Source organism: Eumetopias jubatus, unplaced genomic scaffold (genome assembly GCF_037043125.1).
Source record: "Eumetopias jubatus isolate StellerSeaLion01/CBP00866 unplaced genomic scaffold, mEumJub1_p1.0 scaffold_4, whole genome shotgun sequence".
NCBI classification, from domain to species: domain Eukaryota; kingdom Metazoa; phylum Chordata; class Mammalia; order Carnivora; family Otariidae; genus Eumetopias; species Eumetopias jubatus.
The window spans coordinates 134,119,416-134,142,352 of NW_028274810.1; the positions used below are offsets into that span (position 1 = coordinate 134,119,416).

General features: G+C 33.4%; 1 protein-coding gene across 4 annotated transcripts in view; it reads left to right on the top strand.

The window, feature by feature from the left end:
- Positions 1 to 22,937, top strand: part of CSMD3 (CUB and Sushi multiple domains 3) — a 1,163,243-nt gene that overhangs the window by 1,104,976 nt on the left and 35,330 nt on the right. For all 4 annotated transcript variants that reach the window (XM_028122520.1, XM_088023099.1, XM_028122521.1 and 1 more), the window contains 6 exons: positions 1,672 to 1,845; positions 3,795 to 3,980; positions 5,913 to 6,086; positions 8,113 to 8,295; positions 12,503 to 12,679; positions 21,717 to 21,896. In XM_028122520.1, the coding sequence (XP_027978321.1) occupies positions 1,672 to 1,845; positions 3,795 to 3,980; positions 5,913 to 6,086; positions 8,113 to 8,295; positions 12,503 to 12,679; positions 21,717 to 21,896 (1,074 nt within the window). The remainder of the gene's footprint in view (positions 1 to 1,671; positions 1,846 to 3,794; positions 3,981 to 5,912; positions 6,087 to 8,112; positions 8,296 to 12,502; positions 12,680 to 21,716; positions 21,897 to 22,937) is intronic.

A 22,937-nucleotide genomic window follows, 5' to 3' on the forward strand; every position in this document is an offset into this window, starting at 1 on the left:
TTTACTTTGCTTAATCCACTGAATCTCCACCAACACACAGTATTTCACATCACAATCTATCCTATTTTGGACTAGAAAGGCAATTATCAATGTGTTCCTTACTTTTTTCTTTCTCCCGATCATTTCCATCCACAATTACTGACATCTATATTAAAATTGGTGTTAGAAAATGAGAATCAACCTGTAAATATGCTGTAATTATAACATCATATGATCATACTATAGACATTTTGGAGGCTTCAGATAAATAATGCATGGGACTTTTAGTGTGGATTCACAGGAAATACTTCATTTATTCTGTGACTAATTACATCCATATTTATAGATCTCATTGTCAGATTTTTATTCAAACAACACATATTTATTAAAGTTCTAGTTTCATGGAAAATACTTCCAGGTGTTGAAATTTAATAGGATAATAGACCATAGAGTTAATAATTAATATTGCTTTTCTAAGGGGTGTGTGTGTGTATGTGTGTGCGTGTGCACACACACATGCACACGTGTGCATGTGCATTTTCACACGGACTGATCATTTAAAGACAGCACATTATGCTTGGGTCTGTCCTAGATTTTTTTCCCTCTCTCTTATATTCAGGCATAGCCAACTAATACCACTGTTTTTCTTGTTGAGTAATTGAGACTATAAAAGAAAATTGGCCCTTGGGGTAAAACTGGTTTCTTTATTGATAATTTTAACAAGAATAAGATGCACTTAAATTTCCAAATGAGTAGGTTGACGTTAACAATACAGCTGAAAAATAATTGCTCTTGGGTCATTTCAAAAGTACTAAAAGTGACTATGGTTTTTCACTGTGCCCAATTATGAAGCACTATTACTGGAGTTGCTCTGATTAATAGAGTGAGATGATGCAGAAATACAGTGTTTGGGAAAAGCCTAGCAGTACATAAAATCTAGAATAGAACTATAACCCTAAAAACATTTAAATAATTTATCTAATTGATACATTACTTCTAAACAAAATTGTGCTAAATTATCAAGTATCAATTGTGAAGAAAATAAACCAGTAAAATTAACATGTTTACAGAGTGTTCATATTGGTATCTCAAAAGAGTAAGGAGAATGCTACTACATCATGCATTATTTTTATTGTTTATATAGTCACATTAATTCTTCAAGCACACTTTGCTTGGCAATCTACTATTCATAAAAATTAATTGTATAAATAATACTAAACTATTTCAAAATTAAATACAAAAAACTGCTTTTATGGACCTTCCATTCTTAAACTTAACTACAAAAGGGAAATAAGTTCAGTTTCATTCCTTTCTGCTTCTAACTAGTGACATGGACTTCAAGAATTTCCAGATTTTTTGAATTACAGTATTTGTCCAAAAAAGCAAAAACAAAACAAAATAGAGAGAGAATGAAAGACACCATGAAACTTTAAACATCTCTGCACTAGCATGAAATGATCACAATTATAAATATTTGTCTCTTTACTAATATAATATTTCTATTCTCTTAGACTATTTTGAAAGCATTCTAAATTGCTCCCTTGCAATAGTAAAAGTACTTTAAATATGTTTTCACATAAAAGTGGTCTTCTTTCCATGTCGTTTGAAATGATTCAATATAACTGTCATGTGATAACTGATAACCAAATATTCTGTTTTGTGCTTCTCCTCTCCCCCACCCATTGCTATTAGCTGTTAGCTGTGGTCACCCTGGTAGTCCAATTTATGGAAGAACAAGTGGCAATGGATTCAACTTTAATGATGTGGTGACATTCTCTTGCAATATTGGGTATGTTATGCAAGGGCCAACAAAGGCACAGTGCCAAGCCAACAGACAGTGGAGCCATCCTCCACCAGTGTGCAAAGGTAAACGTCTAATTATATTCCAGCTTAAGGCATGGTAACAATGTGTCTGTGTAAGCATAGATGACAACATTTGAAATAACTTGGTCAGAATAATAGAATGTTTTCAGGTAATAAAACAAAAGGATTTAATATTGATGTCCTCTCATTAGCTATGCTGTCCTTTCTCCTTAATTTTTATCTTATGTTCTTAAAAGTTAAAATTAGCAGGTTTTACTTTTTGGGTGGGGGGCTTTAAAAAATTTTTTTAGGTAGTTAACAGGGCAATATTGGTCTCTGGAGTAGAATTCAGTGATTCATCACTTACATACAACACCCGGTGCTCACCACAAGTACCCTCTTTAATCCCCATCACCCATCTAGCCCACCCCCCACCCACCTCTCTCTATCAACCCTCAGGTTGTTCTCTATTGTTTAGAGTCTCCTACAGTTTGTTTCCCTCTCTCCTTTATTCCCCCCACCCATATGTTCATTTGTTTTCTTTCTTTAATTCCACGTAAGTGGGAGATCATATGGTATTTGTCTTTCTCTGACTGACTTATTTCACATAGCATAACACACTCCAGCTCTATCCATGTTGTTGCAAATGACAAGATTTCATTTTTTGATGGCTGAATAATATTCCATTGTATGTATTATCCATTATCCATCCAAAATTATCCGTTCATCAGTTGTTGGGCATTTGGGTTCTCTCCATAGTTTGACTATTGTTTTTAATACTGCTATAAACATCGGAGTGCATGTACCCCTTCAAATCTGTATTCTTTGTATCTTTTGAATAAATACCCAGTAGTGCAATTGCTGGATCATAGGGTAGTTCTATTTTCAATTTTTTAGGAACCTCCATACTGTTCTCCAGAGTGGCTGCACCAGCTTACATCTCCACCAACAGTACAAGAGCGTTCCCCTTTCTCTGCATCATGTCCTATACCTGTTGTTTCTTGTGTTAATTTTAACCATTCTGATAGGTGTGAGGTGGTATCTCTATCTCATCATGGTTTTGATTTGTATTTCCCTCATGATGAGTGATGCTGAGCATCTTGTCACGTGTCTGTTAGCCATCTGCATGTCTTCTTTGGAAAAGTGTCCATTCATGTCTTCTGCCCATTTCTTAACTGGATTATTTGTTTTTTTGGATGTTGAGTTTTATAAGTTCCTAATAGATTTTGAATACTAACCCTCCCTTTATCAGATGTCCTTTGCAAATATAGTCCCTCATATAATAGACTGCCTTTTAATTTTGTTGATTGTTTCCTTCACTGTGCAGAAGCTTTTTATTTTGATGAAGTCCCAATAGATCATTTTTGCTTTTGTTTCCCTTGCCTCTGGCCATGTGTCTAGTAAGAAGTTACCAAGTTTTATTTTAATTGCTTAGCTTTATTATCTTGTACCTATTTTATGACTGCATAGAAAAAGTCATTAAGATCATTTTACTTGTGGTTTGCTCTATGATTAATGGAACTTACCTTTGGCATTTATTTTTTCATATTTTTTGGGGAGACTGAGTCCTCACTTACTGTGATGCCAACACTGGAGGCTTCTTTATTGTATTTTTTTCTATAGAAACAGATTAAAGAGATTTTTGCTGTTTTTCCATTTGCAAAGAGGTATGATATATTTTATACTGTCTGAGAAAATACAAACAAATTATAATTTTTCTACATGCTTTATGGTTTATAGCTTAAGGTATCATTCTTTACATCTGTACTCAGTAGAAAACTTATGGAGTTACTATTGTTCAAAAATTTTTGCAGAAAAGTTTTCCCTTTTTCTATGTTTTCAACCACATGGATTTCACTTCATTATCTATGTAGCCCATGTATTAATTTTATTCCTGGAATCTTTGGTTTGTTTGATTAAATTTACCTTTGAAACTCCATTTCTAATGGAAATCTATGTAGGTCGGTATATATTATTCCAAACATAACTTCCAAAATTTGTCATTTGTTTAGTGGTGAACTGCTCTGATCCTGGAATTCCAGCCAATTCCAAAAGAGAAAGTAAAATAGAACATGGAAATTTCACCTATGGCACTGTGGTATTCTATGACTGCAATCCTGGATATTTCTTATTTGGATCTTCGGTTTTAATATGTCAACCAAATGGACAGTGGGACAAACCTTTACCAGAATGTATCAGTAAGTAGATAATGTGAATTCTTCCTTGCGAAAATGCCATGGAAGCAACATGGATTATTATTGTCTTATAAACTATGTAGAGCTATATATCAGAAGGATCTTGTTTGTAATTAATTTAATTCTCGGTTTTATTGTTTCATTTTTTGAAACTGTGGTCCCCTATATTCTGCCAATTCAATGCCTGAATGCCATTTTTTATTAATATTAATGTGATTCTTTGATTTTGAGCTTTGATAAAGCAGATAGACTATGAAAAGCAGCATCTGTTATAGTCTATGATATTACCATACCATAAAGGTCATTACATTTTGATTTTCTTTTGTACTAATATTTTAAATTTCATTTAAGGCAATATTAGTCTTAATGTAAACATCTACCAGGGCTTTAGAATACTTACAGATTTAGACAAATGTGTGACTTAAAACTTACTGATTTAAACATTTATCATATTATAGACACATATACATATAAATGCAGTAAATGTTGATATATATCATCTTTCAAATCAGTGAACATTTATTTGAATTCATTTTGTTATATGTTGTGTTGGAGTTGTAGAATATAAATAAGATAAATTGTAGCAGATGTGCATAAAATTAGCACGTGTAGTAAGGAAATAATGTGAGAACATAGAGAAATGAACATGAATTTGAAATATTCAGTTAGTTATTAAGTCTTAACTATAGCTATGTCTCAAAAAAATTGATGAATCATGATAAGAAAGAAGAAGTTTATAGATTGAAGGAGTGGTGTGTCAAGAAATCATTGTGCAAGTAATTTGGGGTTGTACTAAGTTTCTAAATTATAAAATTATTTTATGATAATGTTTCAGTTAAAGGCACTTTATGTTTACAGGGTGGGATTTTTTGAAAATGCTGTGACATCATTCATGCACTAACGAAGAAACAAAACTTCATGCAGTGTTCATTAAATTTCAGCTTCTGTAGCAAATAATTCAATTGTTGATCTTTTTCTTAAAATGTATTTCACTTCTTTGTGTAGACAGTCTGGTCTAATAGTTGACTAATTCACTTATTTGACTTGTGGCTATAGCATTCAAGTTAAAAATCTTTCATAAGACATGTAAACATGAACTCCTTCAGATTTTCTCAGCTCTCATACTTTTCGCCTTTCTTTATTTCCTATAGCGTCTCTGGTAGTGTGCAAAGTAGTCAAGGGTTTTATTAAGTTTATATCCCCTTATGTGCCATTTAAAACTCTGGAGTCATATTGCAATCAGTCTTTCTCCAAGTTATAACTAAAAGGTGGTACACAGTTAGTTCCCAGGCTACCTCTAGGTTATAAAGAAAATTCGACAATGCACTGATATCTGATTCTGCTATGCTTAGTAGTGTTTTAGTTAACAAGCCACTGAGTATTTTCTTTGTACAGCATGATTTATTCATTACTGACTGGAAATGGAATTACTCTAGACTGCATTATTAGATTGTGTGTCACATATCCATCTTCATTACCTTTCCTTTACCTTCAAAATTCTTCCCTTTTAATTTCTGTATGGGCTCATTTTGAATCCTATATAGCATTGTAGGTCCTTATTTAGATTATCCACATTCTCCTCCGCTCTCTCTAACTTGCATATCCTTGTCCAGGCACATACATACTTTAAACCCATGCACATGTGCATATAAACACACACTCACCACCCCCACACATAACAGACTTATACTCACTCATTTATGCTTGCTGACAGTGTTCCTGCTAAACACTGGTGAGTGGGTTAACAGGATGGCTCATGTAACTGCAACTTCCATTTTATTTTTTTAAAAGTCAGCTTTCACCTGGATTTTTTACTTCTGGAGGCTAGGTATATTTGAACAGATAATTTACTTCTGATTTATTTTATAAAACGTGGTGCAGGTTGTTCGATAGGAGATATAAAAAAATTTTATATTCAATAATTATGTATTGTAGTGATTGACTGTGGACACCCTGGCGTTCCTCCTAATGCAGTCCTGTCTGGTGAGAAGTACAACTTTGGGTCCACTGTTCACTATTCCTGCACAGGAAAGCGTACCCTTCTAGGCCAGTCATCAAGGACTTGCCAATTAAACGGCCATTGGAGTGGATCACAACCTCATTGTTCAGGTACCTCTTGGAAAATTGGACAATGTGTGTTGGAAGTTACATTATTGGTATTATTATTATTATTATTAGGAATATATACCCAAAACAATAAGAAGAGATAAAATAATACATTTTTTAAAAATCTCATGAGAGAAGCTGCAACATAGTTTATACATTTATTGGAATACTTCCTAAGGCAATATAAATTCAGAGCACAAATTAATACTCATCTTGTAGGTGATAAATTACAGGTATATGTTTTGAGCTGTGTTGTACCTATGAAAGTAATTAACTACTTTCAGGATGCTACTGTGTGTATTGTGCTTTTCATTAAAATGAACTGCTCCATTTTAGCAGATACAAAATGTTATTTCAAGATTTTCAGTTAGAGTTCAGTTCTAGTAAACTTTCTATACAATTGATTATTTAATAACATATTTTTAAAATAAAGCCCTAAATGTTTTAGATTAAACTAAGCCAAGTTTATGAAAGATATTTACCTATCACTCCTGAGTTTCTATAACCCCAATAGTTAACTTAGAATAAATGAATATTGAGGCTATTTAAAATTAATAATTTGTTTGCAGGGTATTTGATAAGTCTTCTTTTCAGCTGTTTAAGCCACTGCTTTTCTTAAAGAATATCAATGAAATTTTAGATCTGTGTTGTCTCCCTATTTGATACTACTCATATTTGTTTTTACCCATCAATTAGATGCTGGTGCTTATTTTTCTGCCTGTTTTTTATTTATATTTTGCCCATTATTTTTATATGATTTTATCTCTGTGGAGATCATGTTGATGACTTACTAGAAGTTGTTTGCATTGTTTTCCTTTTAGGAGTAAAAGTTTTGAAGTGGTTACTTATTTCAGAATCTCCTTGTGATTAGTGGTTAATCCCTGTGAACTGACTGCCTGGGACTTCAAATTTAACCTATAGATTTGAAAAAAACTGTTACTTCTAATGTGACTATAAAAATGATTCTAATGAGAATTAAAACTCTTATCTTGGAGTAAGTCATAGTTAACTCAGATAACTGATTATACATAAAAACATAAACTTATTGCATACATCCCAATGTATTAGGAAAATGCTACTGAATTGCAAAGAAAAAAATGCACATAGATATTTAAAAGTGAAATAGTGACCTTAAAGTTTTGTGTGATTAATATTACATCACATGAAAATGAGGAAGTATAAGGAAGGATTCCAAATACACTGGGCATGTCAAAAAGGGCATCTGGACAGACAGCATTTTCAATGTATATGTCTTCCAACTTTCTCTCTCTTTCTCTGTCACTCTCTTAACATATAATAATACTGTGGCAACTGTGATTAAAATTATTTAAGACATGATAAAGGGACTGAATAAATCCTTAACACTAAAATCAAAAGATGAACTCCTAATCATTAGCAAAATCCTTATTAGGAACTTAATCCAGAATTTTTTATCTTTGTTTACAGTTTATATGTTCATATTGGAAAAGATACAATTCATTTATCTTTGGTCATTGGCCACTGGTAGAGAAAATCAGGGGATGCAATTTTAGGCTACAGGAGATACTATATTGTAACATTTACATTTTCCTGAACATTGCAGTTCTAATTTAACAAAAAAAGATTTTCAGCAATTAGGAAATTCAAAGAAGGAAACATGCAAATTACCAAGTCCAGTTTTTAATTTTAGTTTTATAAATCCATTGTCATTTGAGTTTCCAATACTATCAGTTATAAATTTTCCATTAACTTGTTTATTAGCCAGGTTTCAGAAATACTAATGAAATGTCTTTAACCTGTGTGATAGGCCCAAATATCACCAATACAAAAAATAACGCCTTACTCTGCAACTATTTTCTTTTTAATTTAGGTTTATTTTTATGACTGGAGTTGGATGGGAAATGTGAATCATGATTTTACCCAGTCAACTTGTCATATTAAAACACAGCATGCACAAAAACAAAAGGCTATAAGAATGTTGGATTAAATCAATCATGAACATAGGTAATGTTTAATGACATAAATTAACTTAAACTGTACTGAATTTCAGGTGATGCTACTGGTACATGTGGGGATCCAGGTACTCCTGGGCATGGTTCTAGACAGGAAAGTGATTTCAGAACCAAAAGTTCTGTACGTTTTGCTTGTGATATTGGTTATATCCTTCACGGCTCAGAAGAAAGAACATGTTTAGCCAACGGCAGTTGGACTGGAAGGCAACCAGAATGCAAAGGTAATCTAAGCAGAAACTAAATATATTGATAGTGTTGGAGTTTAATGTGTATCCAAATTCAGTTGGTTACCACAGGTGAAATAACTCCTGCCTATTCGTCCTGTCGCCAACCTTGGAATAAAAGCATCACCCTCTAAAAGAACTATGATAGGTAATAATTATAAAAAATATCTCTCATGAGCTATTTATGCACAAAGATTGTTCATGTCATAACAAACATCTCAATTATAAAAGTTAAAAATATTTGTTAAAAGGGTTTATTTTTTCCCCTTTATCACAGTGCTTTACATAATAGACACTATCGGGAAAAATAGATTATTCTTAACATTACCTCAAGATCTGTTTCAGTTTTCAGGGAAAATATAGAAAGATGCCTAAATATATATGAGATTTTTATTTATAGAGTACAGTTGCTAGTAGCTAGAATCCTTAAAATTTTTCAGTATTTGAGTAAAATTTTTAATCATTCTGATTGGCTCAGAGGTAACATAATTAAATCTTTACCAGATTGGCTAGAAAATGAAGTGTTGATGAAAAACTATCCTTAAGCTTAAATTGTTCTTTTTGAGATGACTTTAGTGCAAAAACTAAACTTGCAAACGTGCTTATGAAATGTACTTGATGTTATACCAAATGTATTGGTTTTATAAATAGGAAATAATAAGCAATAGAACCTTCTTGACAGGTTCTTGATTGATTATACTTCAGAATCTTTTTATGATGTTTAAAATTAGTGTCCATATTCTAGGAAAGATAGTTATCTTTTTTCTTTAATTTCACCAAATTTAATCTTAATTAAGAGAGACTTGCGGCTTAGTTACTATTATAGGGAAACTAGTTGAGAAACAATGTTGCTGAGCAAAAAACATTAAGTAAGACTATTTCTCAAACGTATTTTCCAAAGGAAAAATCTCTATAATTATATCGTACATGACATGGGTGATATCTAAGCCATCACTTTGTTCAGCTGAACTGCAAAATATTTTTTAGATGAAATGTGTGGTATTGACTTTGTTTTGTTAGTATGTACATTATGGATAAAAAAGAACCAGGAGTTATAGCAAATATAACAGAATTATCATTTTTCTCATGGATGGAACTCATACAAATCATTTAGAAAAAGAGATTCTAGCAGATGAATGGACAGAGGAAATGAACAGAAAACACAGAAGAGCCAAAAAATTGCAGCATATAGAAAAAAATTCTACATAACTAGTAATAAGAAAATTATAATTTAACATCAAAGCATCATTTTTCACCTATTTTAAAATGAAATTCTGGTGTATGTGCAGCAAAACTAGAACTTTAAAACACTTCTAGAGGTTTTTTATTGTTATAATATTTTAGGATAATTTGACAAAAATCCACATTTATCCATAGAATATATATAGCTTTGATTTATTAACTTTTGAGGATTTTTCCCTAAAGAAAATAAAAGTATCAAACAAAACACACAATTGTAATGTTGCAATTTTATATTTCTAATTGATTATGACTAGCAACAACTGGAAAGAATTTGAGAGCAATTGGAAAAATCTTGCATAAGTAGTTGTATATTTACGTGATATATATATATCATCAGTAAATATTAGAATAAAGGGCGCCTGGGTGGCTCAGTTGGTTAAGCGACTGCCTTCGGCTCAGGTCATGATCCTGGAGTCCCAGGATCAAGGCCCATATGGGGCTCCCTGCTCAGCGGGGAGTCTGCTTCTCCCTCTGACCCTCCCCTCCTCATGCTCTCTCTCTCATTCTCTCTCTCAAATAAATAAATAAATAAAATCTTTAAACAAATATTAGAATAAAGATCTTGAGAAAATGTAAATCATGTAAAAGTTAAAAATTGATTCAGAATTATGCACTCTAGTAAAATCAAGGCAAATGATATTTATTTGAGACAAAGTATAAAAGGCAAAAATGATTATATAACAGAGTGGTGGAATTTGTAGTATTTTTATTCTCTTTATTCCAGATGTTTTGTAATATTGTTTACTTTAGTAACTTACAGTAAAATATAAAACCTTTCATAGACTTTATGGATGTGATGAATAAAACACATGTGAAAATAAAAATATCAAATAAATGTGTTAAAATAATTTAATAAATAGAAAAATACAAATTTTTTATTATGTTATGTTAATCACCACACATTACATCATTGATTTTTGATGTAGTCCATGATTCATTGTTTGCGTATAACACCCAGGGCTCCGTGCAGTATGTGCCCTCTTTAATACCCATCACCAGGCTAACCCATCCCCCCACCCCCTCCCCCCCAGAACCCTCAGTTTGTTTCCCAGAGTCCATTGTCTCTCATGGATCGTCCCCCCCTCCGATACCCCCCCTTCATTTTTCCATTTAAAGAATATAGCAGTTTGACAAACTCACAAGGATTTTCAAAATGATGGGGATGCCTGGGTGGCTCAGTCAGTTAAGCATCTGCCTTCGGCTCAGGTCATGATCCCAGGGTCCTGGGGTCGAGCCCTGCATCAGGCTCCTTGCTCAGCCGGAGCCTGCTTCTCCCTCTTCCCCTGCCTGCTGCTTGCCCTGCTTGTGTTCCCTGTCTCTCTCTCTCTCTCTAACAAATAAATAAAATCTTAAAAAAAAAATGATGGTGCCTGATGTTGCAGAAGATGTGTGAAACAAGCAAAATTTTTTACACTACTGATACACATGCATATAATAATTTGGGTGACTCTAAATATACTTCAAAAGTTTAAAAATATTTTTCAAAATTAAAAATTATCCAGGCATTCTACTTCCAGAAATTTATCTTAAAGATACCATATGATATTACTCATATTTGGAATTTAAGAAACAAGACAAATGATCATAGGGGGAAAAAAGAGAAGGGAAAACCAAGAAACAGACTCAGCTATAGAGAACAAATTGATGGCTACCAGAGAGGAGGAGGTGGGGGAATGGGGATTAAGGAGAACACTTATGATGAGCACTGGGTGTTGTATGGAAGTGTTGAATCACTAAATTGCACACCTGAAACTAAGATTACACTGTATGTTAACTAATTGGAATTTTTAAAAACTTGGACCAATGTACACAGTTGGATATATAAACTAGAGTATATTATAACTATATTGCTAATGCTTTCCAAATCCTTCTTGTGTTGTGTCGAGGGTCATGGTACATAACAAATAAATACAACCGGATTGTTATTTTAGGCAGGTACTAATGAATATAGAAGAGAGTAATTACTCTTGGCAAGAGATAAAAATGTTTACTATATCATATGTTCTCCTGAAAATATTACCTGGAACTTGACTTTGTTGTATATGTATGAAATGTGTACATTTCCTTCATACACATGCACACAAACATACAAAGGAATGGCAAAATTGAATATTTAAGATGCAGAGAGTAATATAGATAGTACTTCTGAAACTGTAATTACATTTCTTATTCATAAAGAAAGCCATAAATTCTGTAAAGTACTAAAATACCTTCTTATATCACAGCAAAATTTAGTATGACATTTGACAAAAGCTTGCTTTTAAGATATTTTTAAAAACTCACTTATGGCATTAATGGCAAATAATTAAACATAATACAGAATAATTAATTATATAAGGCATTTGTATTTGTGACTTTTGTTTAGGATATGTTGCAAACTTAATGCAAAACATTCCTAGAATTTAGTTACTTTGTTTTTATTCAGTTTATTTTTTGTACACCTTGGCCCAGAAATAGAGATAATAAAGTTGTAATGCAAATCAGTTATATACATACATAAATAAAAATATACATGGATGTTTATAATACTTAAATTGTTTATTTTATATCTATCCTCCTAGAGGTATAATTATAATAAATCTCTGTTGCATCTTGTTCACATCTACTGCAATTATACATGAGTTGCTTTTTAGGCAGACCCACTCTTAAAATCCTTCTTTGGAAGATTTTGTAGTACCCAAAGGCAATATTCAAATAATTTATTCTGTAAAGTTTTTACCAAAGTTACTAACAAAAGTCTTAAAAAAATCTGTTATATGATTTGCACCCCAGTAATTAATCTAATAGAACCAATATAAATTCATCTTGAATTTCAACTATTTATAAAAGATAATTTAATGCTTATTGCAGAAGATTTTCTAGCTCCTTTGGATAATTCGAAACAATCATTTAGTCCCTAATTTTTTGTGAGAGGAATTCTAAAACCATTTTTAATATATCTTCTGACCTGTTTTGTTTATAGCTGTACAGTGTGGCAACCCAGGAACGACAGCCAATGGAAAAGTCTTTCGGATTGATGGCACCACGTTTTCCAGTTCAGTTATTTATTCCTGTATGGAGGGATATATCCTTTCTGGACCTTCTGTTAGACAGTGCACAGCCAATGGAACATGGTCTGGAACTTTGCCTAACTGTACAAGTAGGTTTCTTCTTCTTATTCTAAACGATCACTAGTTATGTGAAAAATATTTGAGTATATAAACGTGTATGTGTGTGTTTTGTAAATTAATCAAACCAGGCATGGTTGTGAATATTGGTATTGTCTTTCCAATTAAAAGATGGTAGTTGTGTTATAGTTAGAAGGCACACTAGTGACCTTAAGAATCCGTTGACTTACCAAGGTAGAGCAATTGGCAGAGGAAAGAGGAATCACAGAAAATCAGTGCTGTTAAATGTAATACAATAGTTTTTTTAAGAACAGAGATTAATTATCAGGTGTAATCCAGATTAAATATACAAAGAAAACAATTTTATTTTGTCAATCTAACACACATCAATAACTGACTTGGTTTTTAAAATTTATAAATGAGGAACATGTCATTTCCAAGGCTCAAAAAGGTATTGGGCTTTTTTTTTTCCTTTTTAACATTATGCTGTGGCAAGGGTCAATGGTTATTCTTAACAGTGTCAGTGGTGGAGCGGCCTTTGGCTGACCTCATAGTTCCCAGAAATTTAACTGAAAAGATAAACCTTATATACTGTGTGTGGACCAATGAGTCATTCCTTTTAATAATTAAGCCCTTTTGTGAGTATTTGTATTTCCTGAGTGACTGGCTCAAATGAATCACCCCAGAGGAGGATGCCATCAAAGTCATGTCATGTCCTATCTGTGTACCTGGAGAAAGCCGCTCATAGTTACTATCTTGCCTGTAAAGATTGTGCACAATGATGGGGCTGTTGAGGTGCCTCATGTGTATTGTGTCTCTTCAAAGTTGACAGAGGACTATGGCTAGGAGACTATTGAAATAAGTGCTGAATAGAACGTATTAGCCACATCTATAATAGCAAAACACTTGCCAGTTGTTGATTGGAGTCAGGAAAAAGTAATTTTCCTGGCCCTATGTCAGCCCCAGATATTGTTAATTCTAATCTTTTGGGTAATTCTTTACCTGACCTTGGGCAGATCCTCACAGACTTGATGAATTTTGATGAATACTCAAGGAGCTCTCTCCCTAGATCTCTCTTGTTTTCTGTGCATGTCCTCTCTGGTACTCTCTCTCAAACTCTATCCATTTTGTTGTCTCCTGACTCTCAGATCCATGTTTTCAACTCAGCGAGTCAGTTGGGCTCCACATGGGGTTTTTCTCCCTATACCAAAGCCTGAAAATTCTCTTAAGGCATAAGATGGGGCAATTGCAGGACTCACTTGTTTTCTGTCTCTCCGGGATCACTGTGCCTCTGTGCTTTGCTGCCTGATGACCTTGTTTTTCTTTCTTTTTTTTTTTTTTTTTTTTCTGGTTGTGTCAAATGGAGAATAAATTCTCCCTGATTTCTCCACTTTGAAGGAAAGAAATCCTTTTGCTTACCTTGCAAATGTCTCATTTTTTTGTGATACTGAAAAATCTAACAATTAGCAAATATGCTTTACTGCTTCCATACTATACTACCCCGTTTGAGCCTTTATAACTGTATCCTGCTATCTTTTAATCATCAGTTCAAATGACACATTTGGTTAAGCCTTCTCAAGACATTTTTCCTCATATCCCTTTTAGCTAAAAGGGATCTCTCCATGCTGTATAACTCCTCCCCACCCCGCCAATGGCAATAGCTTATACTGCTAAACCATAAACTTCATAGGGCAGTAGTAACCAGATCTATTTATCTCAGTGACTTTCTAGGGTGGAGCACAGTACTGAATATACAAGAGTAACTAAGTAATTACTTGTTGGCTGACTGAAATATCTCATTTGAGTTTTATTTTAACTATGAGTTTACATGACTTATAATTTCATTCCATTTTAAAACGCTTGTCGAAAGGGCTGGTAATTTTGTAGGTAACAGGGCTCATAGTTTCTGGAAGATAGTATGCATTTAATATACACTTATCAAAAAAACTGAAATAATGAGTATATTCAGACTAAAGGAAATCAGCTGAATAACACATCTTTTTTTTTTCCCCACAAAGAATAACAATTTAATTTAGTCAAGGATAAATACCTAAGTCTTTTATTTAAGATGCTTTCCAATTTTAGTAAAGATAAATAAACACACTCCAGTTTTTGAGACTGCAAATTGCATTTAATTGAATTGTCTTCATTTTTCCCTGGAAATTTTAAATCAAGTTTAAAATCACCTAATTCAAGACAGATTGGTTACAAATAACATATAAAAAATATAAATAAAGTTTCTTTCCTTATGTCAGTTCTTCAAGGAGAAACATTGTGTTAAATAAGGTATTTCAAGCCTTATATTTTAAATGATGAATCACTATTAAATTAAAAACTGAGAATTTGTAACAGTTGACTCACTTTATAGGCAAAAAAGTGCCAATAGCCCAGTAACAATCCAAACCAAAAGCAAAAACAAAAATATCCCTAAAAGAGGAGCACAGAGAGAGGTTTCAATGGAAATCAAAATGGGCTAAACTTCCATAATTAAAGAATCTAACATATTCATAATTCTTATATGTGGCGATCAAACTGAATTAGAACCATTGTCTTAGATTTCTTCCATCTATTCATAATTCTTATATGTGGCGATCAAACTGAATTAGAACCATTGTCTTAGATTTCTTCTCATTAATATGCAGTGGAAGTCAATTTAAACACATTATTGAAAGAACCATGTAATTTTGGACCTGGAAGAGATTGTATCATAGACTCGCATGTGTAGATCAGGAAACTGAGGTACCAAATTATTTAATTGACTGACTACTGTCAGAACCCACTGCTGAACAGTTATTTCTACACATACATGGATGGAATTTTCCTTTCAATTTAGTTATTTCCTATATATACCAGAAAGATTAAGTTCAAATAATAAATATTTATAATAAAATTTGATTTAATATAATTGCCTTTTGTAGGCACTTTTTTTTAGCATCTAAACATGAGGACCTAAATAAGAATTTGAAATGAATTAAATTATGTATAAAGAAAATTTAAAATGCCTGAACTAAATTTCCAAACCAAACCAGCAGTTTTTAGCAAACCCACCTAAACAAAACAAAACTTCCCTTTTTTTCTTTCCAATCAAATTGTTATTTTTACTCATAAAGAATAATATCTATCATTGAGTGTTAATTGGTCATTAGGATTTGTGCTAAGTACACAAATTCTCTCACTTACTTCTAATAACAGATCTATGAAATAAATACCATTAGACTTTCTGTTTCACTTTTGAAGAAATGGTACCTTACAGAGGAAACACAAGTGTCTTCCTCATGGTAACACAGTTCGTATATATAGGATCTAAGACTTAAACATGTCTATTTGACCTAAGAAGCAACTTTCTCAAGTTCATCTCATTCCCTCCTTTTGTATTTTTCCTCCTCTTTGTTTTCTTGCTTTATTTTCTATCTTCACTAGAATGGTCAAGTATATTTGACAAGGCATAAATGTAAGACATTACTTATAATGCGTATGGAATTGTTTCATTAATTTATAGCCTACTCTTCTCTAATTTTTTTCAATTTTTCTGCATTTACCAATTTGAGTTCTACAGAGTTATATCATCTCTTAATGAGTTGACCACTTGTAAGATTTATTTTTGTTAAACAATCCTTTCTGCTTAAAATTACAATTTCCTCTATATATCTTGTTAATAATTTTATTGTTTGTCTCAAGATGAATGTCCAAACATACAGTGCAAATATATGTTAATAAATCTGCAAATCTTGCAAGAGATGAAATATTTTGATGTGATGGGTCAAAGGAAATGTGAATCAAGCTAGTGTTGAATCATATACATAATCAATGACAAAGTGGATCTGCTAGAAGTGGAATAATATCAACTGAAAGAGACAAAATCACTAAGACAGACAATATGATAAATGTTTCAATATAGGATGATTTGAATATGAATTAACAGAGACCCTTGAGGAAATTAATAAAGCCCTTAAAATATAGGTGAATGAATTATCCATTTACAATGTTATGGTGAAAGTAAAATAAAAAAATTAAATTCTATTTGGATTTTTTCTTTTTTTAAAATAAAATTTTGGTCACTCTGTTTTTTTCCTGGGCTTATCTTTAGGAAACTAGTTCCTCCTGCAAGTGAAAATCAGAGTGGTGATTTAATTTTTAGAATATAATTTTATGTTTTAGCTTATAGCAGTTTATTTTTTATCTAAAAATACAGAAATGTGGTTATATTAGGTAATTGGACTACTTACGGATTCAGTTAATAAAAAATCATTTACATAAAATCCATTATCTTTGGGTACTTTCCTAGGAACTGAGAATAAAGAGTCCAGTGAGTAAGGTCTCTGGTCTCTAATATTTCATAGGCCAGTGAAATAGCATCAGTATTCCAAGAGGTTTCACCCTTTTGAGTATTTTCCACCAGGGTGATTTTGCAAATGTACCTTCATTTGTTTGACTGGCCAGTAGAAACACACACACACACACACACACACACACACATTCCATTTCTGTTCTTAAAAAAAACACAGTTCAATCTCATGGGTAACTTTGCCTTGTTCATTTTAATGATTTTTGGAAATACTTTTGGAATAAACATAATTTAATAATGGTATTGCCCCCTTTCTCCCCCTTCCATATCTAGCCAGAGTAGAAATGTTGGTAAAAGGGTGAAATTTCCCTCATATCAATTCTACCTGCTAATATTCAGCCATCTTAAGATTATAAATGAATTGAGAAATTACATATTTAATTAATCTTTCTCTATAAGATGCCTCAAGAGCAAGAACTCTTTCCCTCTTCTCCAGACAGGTCCTTATTGAACCCACTGCCAGTTCTGGAGCATTAAGCTTCCCCCACATAAACTACTTATTTTTTTTAAGATTTTATTTATTTATTTGAGAGAGGGAGAATGAGAGATAGAGAACATGAGAGGGAAGAGGGTCAGAGGGAGAAGCAGACTCCCCACTGAACAGGGAGCCCGATGCGGGACTCGATCCTGGGACTCCAGAATCATGACCTGAGCCGAAGGCAGTCGCTTAACCAACTGAGCCACCCAGGTGCCCCTATATAAACTACTTTTGACTTGAGTAGGTAAAAGAATATATCATGAGATCAAGGTCATGCAGCCAAACATCACACACACTTTGGCAGAGGAATTATGTTGAGAAACATCCATGGAATTAAACCAAGTTGGAAGGAAAAGATATTTACGTAATACCAAGAAGCTCATAAAAGTATTCTGATTATAAAATTTGGTGACGTTCTTTTCTGTGATGTTCAGAATGAGAGAAGATATCTAAAAATGAAGCACAAGTAAATATTCATTTAAAAATGTAGTATAGGATCCTTACCTTTTGATGTCTTAACAGGCAGAACCACCTCTGATACCTAAGGCATATAGTGCATGTAGTATTTTGGGAAGAAGATACAATCTGCATCAGGACAGGGCTTGTCAAGTGCAGTAAGGATTGGCTTTCAGTGCTAAAAAGAAATACATTCATTTGTTTCTTGGAATTTTTTTTAACCCACTAGGATTCCTTCCAAAATGATTAATGCCCTGTATCTGGCAGGTCTTGTCGTTTGGGCCAAGGACAGCATACTCAGTCAGATCCAGTGATAAATGAATCTGAGGCTTCAATGGCATGATAGAAGCTAATAAGAAAAAACTCTCCCAGAACAACAAAGTCAAACATTTATTTTTTTTATTTTTTTAAGATTTTATTTATTTATTTGAGAGAGAGAATGAGAGAGAGAGAGCATGAGAGGGAAGAGGGTCAGAGGGAGTAGCAGACTCCCTGCTGAACAGGGAGCCCGATGCGGGACTCGATCCCGGGACTCCAGGAGCATGACCTGAGCCGAAGGCAGTCGCTTAACCAACTGAGCCACCCAGGCGCCCCAAAGTCAAACCTTTAAAACAATGTATATTTTTTGAGAATTTTAGCTAATCATTCTTTACATACCATTCACATATTTATTCTTTAAACAAATATTTACTTAATCTTTTATAATGAGTGATGCACTAGACTCGGCCCTGAAAATATAACAATGTAGAAAAGAGACAAGATAATCATCTTCCTGGAGTTTATTGGTGTGTCTGTGTGTGAGCGCGCAAGTGCGTGTGTGTGAACTTAGGGGTTTTGGTGACCTTTGAAAAAATTTTTCTTGCAATGAAGCACAGCATTCCGTTGTCATGCACTGATGTCTCTGAATTTTAGGGTAAAACCCTAAAGACTCACTATTCTAAGGTTTTGCTCGAAAAGACCAAAAGCCTCTTTTTTGTTGCCAAAAACAAACTGGTGGTAAATGAATTGAAGTGTGGAGCAGGTGCTGTTTACAGAGACTATTGCTATTGGAAACTGTCTCTTTGACTGACCTTTGGTTCCCTAGGAAGCCACCAAACAAATCCTTGTGAAGCTGTAGTTGTCAGGAATTTCATTCATGATGCTGCCACAATGTGCAAACTCTCTCTCGGTGCCTCTTTGTAAAATAACCCCTGTGTCCTCTCTTTCCTTGGCTGCATCTCAGCTCATTGTGCCTTAGGATCAGGTTAGCTCTGCTTTCTTGCCAGGGTTCGGTCTCATTCGGCAAACTGTTACCTAGAAAACAACAGTTTGTAGGTGTGCTTTTTAATTTCCCTCTTCTTAACTGGGATGTAGGTTAAAAATAGAATAAGATAGAAGGTAAAATGAAACAAAATAAATGGAAGGCTTAATACTCACTTTGATATAGTTGTAAATTTTAAAACAGAATTTCAAAACAAATTTCAAAACGACATTCCTGGTAAATAAGCAGGATTTGATTTCCTATTCAACTCGGTTGTGTAACTTAAAAAAAAATGTTTCCTCTGCAATAATTAAAAGAACAAAAATTATCCTATCTGCAAAATTCTTATTAGGAGTCAGACAGAAACACACAATGAGTGTGATTTCAGCAAACTGTCTCCAGGGCTCTGAGGATTATCAGGTGAAGTGCCCTGAATATTGTTCTTGAATTTAAATGCCATTATTCATGTTCTTAAAACTTCTTAGGCTTAGCAGATTAGAATAATATGAAAGAAATCTTGACATTCATAATTTTTAATGGTAAATTAATAAATACAATGTAATTGAAGTGCTATTAAGGTCTTCCATACCTTAATCTACTTTTAGTCTTTGACCCTAGATCTCCAAAATACTTCTCTAATCTGATCCCTCATCCTGGTGGCACCTATGAGATGATCAGGGAGTCTTTGCTGAAGAATTAATTACAAGTAAAAATGAGAGAATATAGCCCAAATTTACCTGATGAAATTATTTACCCTCTTATGAACAAAAAGATTTAAAAGGAAAAAAAAAAGATACTAAAAGGCAAGTAACCCCATTTTTTTTTTAATCTCCAGAAAATAAATAGTGTAACCTTCTGTATTTTCCTTTTTTCTCTTAGTTGCTGGAAAGCTTTTAGACAATGCCTTGCCCAAAGCAAGCTTAAATCATGTACCTCAAAACAGCAAATGCTTTTGTGGCTTATATATAATCTTTGTTATGCCTTATTATTAAATATCATATTTAAAATTATTTCTCTTTTCTCTGCTGTCTCAAGTCTTTCTGAAACTTTTGGTGTGGCATTCTAAATGATAATATTATGTATGTAACCAGAGCTAACTTTATGAGCTACTAAAGTTGATAGAACCTCATGCTCAAAAAGTCCAGTGCTGGGGTGTAATGCTCTGTGTTTGCTGTCTTAAAATTCTTAATTTCAACTTTAAATTTGTGTTTTGTAAGTGAAGTCTACTGGGACAGTGGAGCATGTGCTGAGGGCTTGGAGCCTCTGCTCATGCACCGTCAGCCTCTCTGCCTCCCTGTCTTCCTAGAATGGGTTATAGGCCATTCACCCCCTACCATGAGCTTTCCCTGGCCTTGCCTGACCTCCCCATTCCCACTCCTACTCTGGGGCCACTGATGTTCCCTGCCCAGCTAGTCCATAGTGTCATCAACAGAGGGAGGTTCACGTTGTAGTTGTCTTCCACCCCTTTGTGGGGGCCTGGGTGCAAGCATGAAATAGGTAGGAGTTGGGTATATTTATAGAGTCTTAAAACAGAACAGGGCAGCAGCTCTCCCTGTCTTGGGCTGGCAACAACAAGGCACATTTAGTAAAAACTTTATGTAAGACTCTCACTGATCCCCAATGCAGAAAGTAGATGCCTCCCAGAGTGGAGGTTGCAATTTCTTAGGGGTCATTCTTTCACTTGAGTTGGCAATGAGTTGGTGAAAATGCCAAATTGATTTCTCTGTCCCCAGCTATGGCATTTTCATTGCCACAGATCATGTATCCTGCCCTGCATGTAATAGATTCATATTTTATAGCCTATTCATTCTTTCATTTATTCAATAGGAAGTATTCTTTTTGAACCTAGCATTATTTTAATTAAAAACTATGATGGGGGTGCCAGGGTGGCTCATTTGGTTAGGCATCTGACTCTTGATTTTGGCTCAGGGCATGATCTCAGGATCGGGAGATCCAGCCCTGAGTCAGACTCTGCACTGGGTGTGGAATCTGCTTGAGGTTCTCTCTCTCCCTTTGCCCCTCCTACATCCCCCCCCACCTCCCACTTGTGCTTATACCCACACTCTCTCAAAAAAAAAAAAAAACTATTATAATATCCAGCTGAGTGACACTATGCTGATAATATGCTCTCAGTCCGCCGAGCCTGATAAATTAGAGATTTCAGTCGCCATATATGGGAATACATAGATTTCAAATGTTATATTAGAAATCTTGATTCTAGATTCTATGGGATGACTTCTCCATGATCCCCTAAGGCGGATTAAAAGAGGTTACTGAATCAGAGTTCCTTGCAGTATACTAGTTTATTAACCTAACCTCTTCAGAGTCTAAATGACAGTTTCTGAACCATATGCATAGAATTTGTAATAAGCATACCTGATTATAATCAGGAATTGCCAGTGTGTGGTTTCAATATGCTTACGTTTTATGATTAAAAATGAACATGATAACTAATTTTCCCTACTTAAATATTAAGTATGCCATATGCTTACTACCTCTCTCCATTAAATGGCACATTAACCATCTGCTCTTCTAATCCAATCCTGATAGTAATCAGTTGTGGAGACCCAGGTGTACCAGCCAATGGACTGAGATATGGAGATGATTATGTGGTTGGACAAAATATCTCATACATGTGCCAGCCAGGCTATACGATGGAATTGAACGGTTCCAGAATTAGGACTTGTACAACTAATGGCACGTGGAGTGGGGTAATGCCAACTTGTAGAGGTATGATAATTTCTTCAATATTGTAAGTGATAACTGCTGTATATTTACTTTTTAATATGAAAATTTTAAGTAAGCTTAAATAGCGTTTTTGTATTGTTTCACTTTTTTCTGATACTGAAAATTGACTACTACAGTTTTTATTTTAAAATCATACAGAAAAGAACATATAGAATTTAAAATGCTATTTCAAGAAAAATATTATATCTTATTATGAGTAATGACAATGATCTTTAGTACAACCAAAACAACAAAAATATCATGTGCTCTGGTATGTACTCACCTTCATTATTTATATTTATTAGTGAATATTTTAAAAGAGAATATAACCTCAATGAATTAGAATTTTTATTTGATGATCCACTTGGTTCAAACAATTCAAAGATGGGAAAAAAACGTTCTATAACTTGAGAACAATCATACTGAATTATAAAACTAACTCTTCATAAAAAAAGATCATCTTTCTTAATACAATCTAGAATTAATCTTGTAGTCAATATGGGCATAAATTTGCTACTTTATGCTATTTATTTTTCCACTAGAGATATATTTATAATTTTTCACAAATTTTTATGATAATTTATGGAATACTGTTGATGTCAAGCCATTTCTATTATTTATAATTATACTGATATTTCTCCTTCAGGTATCTTTCTAAACATCTGTGAATTGACAGTTTAACAAAAAGAATAATTTCAACGTCTGTCTTTTTCGTCTTGATTATACTGTTTCTGAATCAGATCACTGTATATATACACTTAATATATGAAAATATATGAACATACATTTTATATTTAGAAGTTACTTCATACATCATTAATTGATTCTGATAATGGCAATGTAACTCCAAGAATTATTCATGTATGTTGCTAGTCATAAAAATACAGTCATTCCTCATTTTTAGATTTTGCGATGTGTACCCTTCTTTTCCTTCATCTCTGTCATATTATCTACCCATCTCTGCTTGAAGCCAACTTAAAACAAATTTTAAAATAAATGTTTAAACATTTAACAATTTATTTAAATACCCTACAGTAAATTTTA